This window comes from Chrysochloris asiatica, unplaced genomic scaffold (genome assembly GCF_000296735.1).
Source record: "Chrysochloris asiatica unplaced genomic scaffold, ChrAsi1.0 scaffold00141, whole genome shotgun sequence".
NCBI classification, from domain to species: domain Eukaryota; kingdom Metazoa; phylum Chordata; class Mammalia; order Afrosoricida; family Chrysochloridae; genus Chrysochloris; species Chrysochloris asiatica.
The window spans coordinates 2,905,787-2,912,977 of record NW_006408659.1 but is presented as its reverse complement, the minus strand read 5'-3'; the positions used below and the strand labels follow the sequence as shown (position 1 = coordinate 2,912,977).

General features: G+C 39.6%; 1 protein-coding gene across 2 annotated transcripts in view; it reads left to right on the top strand.

The window, feature by feature from the left end:
• LOC102810898 (1-phosphatidylinositol 4,5-bisphosphate phosphodiesterase beta-1-like) overlaps positions 1–6,238 on the top strand; it is a 1,100,672-nt gene extending 1,094,434 nt beyond the window's left edge. For both annotated transcript variants that reach the window (XM_006870398.1, XM_006870397.1), the window contains one exon: positions 6,005–6,238. Coding sequence is in view for 1 of the 2 variants with exons in the window: in XM_006870397.1 (XP_006870459.1) it covers positions 6,005–6,229 (225 nt within the window). In the remaining variant the exon portion in view is untranslated. The remainder of the gene's footprint in view (positions 1–6,004) is intronic.
• Positions 6,239–7,191: the final 953 nt, after the last annotated feature.

Here is a 7,191-nt window from a genome sequence, read left to right as displayed (position 1 = left end):
AATAATCAATGTAATGAAACAAGCTATATGAATGGTTGAATGTGAAGCTGATGATGTGCCCTGTAAACTTTCACTCAATCCACAATAAAAACATTTAATTAAAGAAAAAAAAAAAAAGTAATGGGATTGTTTTCATGAACTTTTTAAAGTCCCATTGCATATTATAAGGAGCCCTGGTGTGGTGCTGTAGGATAAGCTCTCCACCTTAAGGTGGGTGGTTCAAACTCACCAGCTGCTCCTTGGAAACCCTACGCAGAGTCGCTATAAGTTGGGACAAACTTGACAGCAAACTTAACAACAATATATTATAAATTATCAGAGTGTTTCTATTATGGTATTGTTGCTGTTGTTTAGGGCTATTGAAATTGGTTCCAACTCTTACTGACCCTGTGTAGGATTTCCAAGGAGCGGCTGTTGGGTTTGAACCACTGACCTCTCAGTTAGCAGTCCAGTGCTGATCCTACAGTGCCACACCAGAGTGCCATATGGTTTGGGGGAAGAATATTAGAAGTATCATGGACTACCAGAAGACCAAACAAATCTGTCCTGGAAGACATGCAGCCAGAATGCTCCTTAGAAACTAAGATAGACAGACTTGGTCTCTCATACTTCAGACATATTACCAGGAGGGTCAAGAGGGACCAGACCCTGCAGAAGAACATCATGCTTGGTAAAGTGAAGGGTCAGTGAAAAGGTGGAAGGCCCTCCCAATAAGGTGGATCGACATAGTGGCAGCAGCAATGGGCTCAAAGGTAATCATAATTGTGAGGATGGCGTAGGATTGGGCAGTGTTTTGTTCTGTTTGCTTAGGGTCACTCTGAGTCAGAACCGACTTGACAGCACTGGACAACAACAATAATCAGATTATTGTCCAGGGATTTAATATGTTGGTTTCCTACCTGATGTTATTATTCTTCTTAAACATATTTTTACCAAAATAATGACACAAATTTTTTTTTGGACTGTTGCATTTTCTGCTGATAAGGTGAATATATTCATTTCTTCTCCTATGAGTTGCTTAATTTTATCCATTTTTTCACAGAAAATATTATTCTTATTTAGATAAGTATGTCTGATTTCCTGATTTACTTAATTCTTAAGTACCTTATGATTATAACGTAATCATTCATTTACATTTTCTCCTAAGGTTTTTATTGCTTTACTCTTTATATTAAGGTCTTTAATAAACTTCAATGGATGAAATGACCTGAATTGGACCTGAGTTCCAAACTGGGTCATTCTTCTATGATTATGCAGCTTATGTTAGATATACACAAAGGAAGGAGGATTTAGGAAAGACTCTCTATCAGCCGTTCCTTGGAAACCCTATATAGGAGTCGCTATGATTCAGAACTGTCTTGACAGCCTCAAACAATAACAACAACAAACATGACTTTCTTTCAGAATTATGCAACATCTAAACAATTTCAGGATCCTGGTGTGGCACTGTTGGTTAATACGCTGGACTGCAAAGTCCGCTTGAACCAGGAGCCCTGTGGTTCAAGTTCACCAGTTAGTTACTCCTCGGAAACCCTATACAGGGTCTCTACAGGTCGGAACCTGACTCGACAGCACTTAACAACAATAACAAAATTATTCTTTTCCAGAAAGAAAGAGAAGAGTTTACAGGTTGTCTGCTCCTGTAAAGATTTACAGCTTTGGAAACCCTACAAAGTGTACTATACATCAGAATCGGCTTGATGGCAGTGGGTTTATTACCTTCCTTAGGTTCTTTGTAAAGCTTCAAACCCATTCTCTTTCTGAATAATCCCATCTAGGTGAGGACCTCATAGAATGAGATTTTAACCAATGCATTTAATCTCAGTTATTTCCTCAAGAGAAGAAAGACTTTCTCAGTCTGAAGCTTGTTCAGAATTCTCTTTGGGCACTCATTTTCCCTTTTTCATCTCTCTTCCTAACAAGAAAACATTAGTAGATTAGCAGATAGTAACAACTACCAAGAAATGAGATATTCTCAATTGTTCATTAACTGACTCCCAAGATGCCCCTACATGAAATTTATTTGAAAGCAAATTAAAACCTTGATTTGAGTTCTGGCCAGCCAATGCTTTTGCATCTCAACCTTTTGAAAATCACAATAAATAGCTGTCTGTGTATTTCCCAGTAATACTTATTTTACTTCTTCTTTCTTTGATATCCCATAATAATAACAATGGGATAATAATTTGATAATAATAGTTGATTACTCTCTGGTTTCCACGTATTTCCTGAGAAAATTGATTTTGATCCTGTCTTGTTAGTTACAGTTATTTCATATGTATGCCACACATATAATAGATTGCATTGTTGTTGTTCTGTTTGTAAACTAACTTTCATGTGTCGCTTGCTCTAGGTCTTCATTACATCTGTGCATCTAAAAAAACTTTGCTTAGCTAGGAATAATTCTTGTTTCAGTACTTTAAAAATGTCAGCGGCACCATAACATTACAAGTGCAAAATTCTTACACAAGGTATTCAGGATGAACACATCTGGATGTGACTGTTGCCTTTTTCTGTTTGCAATGTTGTTGCTGTTAAGAACAGCGGAGTTGGTTCCTACTCATAGCACCCTGTCTAGGGTTTTAGAGGAGCGACTAGTGGGTTTGAACTGTCAACTTTTCAGTTAGCAGCCCAATGCTTAAGTCATAGAAGCACCATGTATACATTTTTTTTAATTAAATTAATTCAAGAATTTCAAAATTGAGTCCAACAAGTCAAATTGGAGAAATTCTGCTCTAGTAAAGCAAACTCTCGGCCAATGTTCTTATTTATTCATTATCTAAGTATAATGTAACAACTTGTTCTCTTAATATTAGAGGCTGAATTCTTGGTTTTCTGCACATTTTCTAAAAATAGAGCATGTAAACTGAAGATCAAGTAAACTCGGGCATGCTAATGTTGTAGGAAAGCCCCAAGGCACACCCTATAAAATCCGATTTCTTATAAACATCTATCTGCCCGGTGGTGATTTTTCCCTAAGTATGTGTTCTGGGGCCAAGCAATGCAAAGATTCAGCCAGCTGAATTACATGATGAGTGTTTCATGAGGCAGGACCATGTATAAAACCCCTTTGTAGTCCCTCACTGTGTTACTGTAACAATAATGCTGTATAAAGAACAACTACAAAATTCAGCAGCTGAAAAGAATAGATATTTACTAAGTTCATGAGAAGTCCTGATGTGACACTGTGGGTTAATGTGCCAGAATACAAAGTCATTTGAACTGCAAGATCAGCACTTCAAACTCACCAGTCACTCCTTGGAAACCTTATACAGGGTTGTTTATGGGTCGGCACTGATTCGATGCCACTTAACAACAACAACTAAGTTGATGAGTCCATGACGTTCTAATTTGGGCTAAGCTCAGCTGATCTCAGTAAGCATGGTTTATCAATTGGGTCACCTAAGGACTGCCTGGTTTAGGAAAGCTGCAGTTTTCAGTCAGGTAGACAATTGAAGTGATGGGGTGGGATGCACTTGGGTGATGAATCTCTTCCTCCAACAGGCTAGCCTGATAGCTGAGCAGAGGCCTTCAGTAACAATAGGACAAAAGAAAGTCCATTACTTGATAAAGCAAATCACAAGGCTATTGGAAATTCAAGGAATGTAAACCATACTCCATCCCTTGATGGAAAGAGCTACAGAGTCACATTGTAAAAGTTATGGTACAGAGGAATTGACTGTGCCTTTGCTTCACCTGTGAATCTCTGGTTTTAGGAAAGTAACATGATACAGATGCCAGAAGCATACCATGCCAGGGAAGTCTGCATCGCCCTGATTATCAAAAATACTAACATTTCTACAATAAAGTGCAAAAGTGCATGGAGAGCTACATGAAGTGAGATAAAGAAGGACTATAAATAGTGCTAGATCTGCTCATGTCAAAGAATCTCCCACAATTTTTTGTTTAAAACCTTCTGTATTTTAGATCTTAGGCGATTTTAGAGTTGCAGGTAAGAAATTATACTGTTGTTGTTAAGTGCTATGAAGCCAGTTCTGATTCATAGCAACCCTGCTTAGGGTTTCCAAGGAGTGGCTGGTGGGTTTTAATCACCAGCCTTGAGGTTAGCTATCCATTGCTTATCCTATAGCACCAACCAGGACTCCAAGAAGTTATGTTGTTGTTGTTGTTGTTATATGCCATCGAGTCGGTTCCGACCCATAGCGACCCTGTATAGAGTTTCCGAGGGTGTAAATCTTTACGGGAGTAGAAAGCCTCATCTTTCTCCTGCGGAGCAGCTGGTAGTTTCGAACCGCTGAGCTGGTATTAAATAACCTGCCAAATTTTCCGTGGTGTGGAAGCAAGAGAGAAGGGAGTTGAGCTAAAGAAAATGCATTTCTCAAGCAGCTATCACTCCACAGGGTGGTGAGCCTGAGAATCAAGAGGACGGAAGGGCGGAAGGTCCGAGGGCTGGCTTACCCGCTGGTCCATGGGTCTGAGTCTGCAATGAAGGACACAGAGCCAGGATGTAAACCAAACATCAAACTGGGAGCCCAGAGTAGGACCAGGAGTGGCACTAGCAGGTGTCCAAAGCAGACCACCTACAACAACAGCACCTGGGAGCTTGTAGTAATGCAGCATCTCAGACCCACAGAAAGCTCCTGGATAAGAATCAAAATCAAGATCCCAGATAGTTCATATGCACCTGGACGTTCAAAAAGTACAGGTATAAATAACTTAAAATTTTAAGGGCAGAGCTTATGGAAAACTCTAAGGTTAAGAAGAGGAGAAAAGGATTTAGTGCCACATGCCATTTTTAAGATTCCCCTCCCTGCTCATCACTCAATCAGCTAAGAGAAGTGTATCTAAAACTCTGGGTTGTCAGTGGGATCAGCCCAACAGAGTATTCCAACAGGCAGAACTCACACCATAGCCCGGACCTACTGAAGAACCCCACTACTACTGGAGAATCCCAGCTTTCACCTGCTTTATGACCAGGGCTACCATGGTAGGATAAATTTGAAGAAATTTTTCTGTGCTCTGAAAATGTTGCAAGTTCTCCAGAGCCTCAGACTGATAAATTAAATGACATTTTAGAAAGTTGTTAAACATGGCAAATATAAATTGGAGTGAAAAATAAGTCAAGTTTAAGAGGCGGTAAAATGAAGTCAGAATAAAGGTTGAAACTGGTTACATGGTGTCCAGTGTGTCAAATGTACTGAGCTTCTTTATAAGCCCCTAGGTTGGCCTCCCAGCTATTGTAGAAGCTTCCTCCTCCATTCTGTCAGCAAACGTCTGTCATTCCAGTCAGCTGCTTAGCTTTCTCCAGCCCTACTTTTGACTGATCACTGATACGCTCAGCTACCAATAGCCTCCAAATCTTAAGGTTAAAATCTTCAGGACATTGACTACTTCCCCTAGAAAGGTTTCTAAAAGATAGTTTCTGTATGTGTATTGATATATTGCTTTATATTATTCCATATCACTAGTCTTATTATGGAATTCTGATGTGGTGCTATAGGAGAAGCACTTGACTGCTAACCATGAGGTTGGCAGTTCAAACCCAACAGCTGTTCCTTGGAAACCCTATACAGGTTTGCTATGAGTCGGAACCAATTTCACAGCACTTAACAGCAACAACAACAAGCCTTGTCCAACAACAACAACAACAAGAAAAACAACAGATGATATGTCCAATTAAACTCTGCTTTACCTCTTCTGTATGGGTAACCATGGTTGTCTCCCTGTGTGGTACAAACAGTTAATGCTAAATTATTAAACTGAATGATTGGCAGTTTAAACCTACCCAGAGGCATCTCAGAAGACCTGCCTGGCAACTTGCTTCTGAAAAGTCACAGCTTTGGAAACTCCATGGAGAGTAGAGCTGCACACTTGAGGGTCACAATGCTTTGGAATTGATTTTTTGATAAGTAACAACAATAGCCAGTAGTTGATATGTTAATGTATTCCCCTCCTACCTTTGTGTAAGTCTTTCAAGAAGTTTCTACATGAGTGATTATAAAAACCTAAATGACCTAATATCCTTCTCTCCTATATCTCCCAGCTACAGACGGAACTGGAGCAAGAGTACCAAGACAAGTTCAAAAGGCTGCCCCTGGAGATTTTGGAGTTTGTGCAAGAAGCCATGAAAGGAAAGATCAGTGAAGACAGCAATCACAGCTCTGCCCTCCCATCTCAGGCCCCAGATCCTGGAAAACTGAACCACAAGCCTCCCTCCAGTGAAGAACTGGAAGGAGATAAAGGAAAAGAGTTTGATACTCCTCTGTGATTGTTCCTGCCGGGCCTTCCGAACACGCATGGCCACTCAAGCTTCATCAGACTCACACTTAAATCAAAGATCACTGCCCTGGAGCATCTTCCTGAGATGCGTCCATTAGCCTAAAGTCCATCCCCAAAGGAGTGTTCTGGGAGGATCCCTGTGCAGAGGTCCCCACAGCCAGGCTCTGTGCATTATGTGGAAATCGCTGAAAGCCTACTTACTAGTGGAGAATGCATGTGTATGGGATTTGTGTTTTCTTTCCAATAGTAAATTCAAAGCAGGCAACTTCCAGGCTCCATGGAAGATTTAATGAAGGACAATGTCTTCTTTGAAGAAAATGAGGCTCATGGTCTTTTATTATTTGAAGCTGTGGTGTAAAGTATTTCAAAGTAATAGAAATAGTTTGAGAAATGCATAGCATTTTAAACACTATTGAACAGAAAACTTTGAGCCTTTTTTTTTAGTTTCTGACTGCCCCTCAACTACCATATCTTCAAGTTAATAAACATATTAGATTCTCATCTTTTGCTTTGCAAGTACTGGTGGCTTGCAGTTTGCTAATTTATCATAGAGGCATCTATGTATTTGTTGCTGACATGGCTTTATTAGATAATGTTGTGACTCAAATTAGCTGGTTTTATTTTTATGGGGAAAAAAATCACTTGATTGTATCCAGACCTGGTGAAACCTTCATAGGACTTGGCAATATGCCTTATAAATTTGACTACATACGCAATTTGGCTGCCCACCTACAGGCAGTATGCAATCTGAACTGATGATTTACACTCAGTCTGGGTTGTTGCCTGAAATGATAAAATAAATACAACAAATCAGTTCTGTTGAATCAGTATAGTTAAACTGATGTATGTTGAGCAGAGATTCAATCAGAGTAAACAGACTCCAGTGGTTATTGTGCTGTCTGACAGTTTTTGCTCCATTTATTTTTAATATAGAGAAGATTGAATATTTAT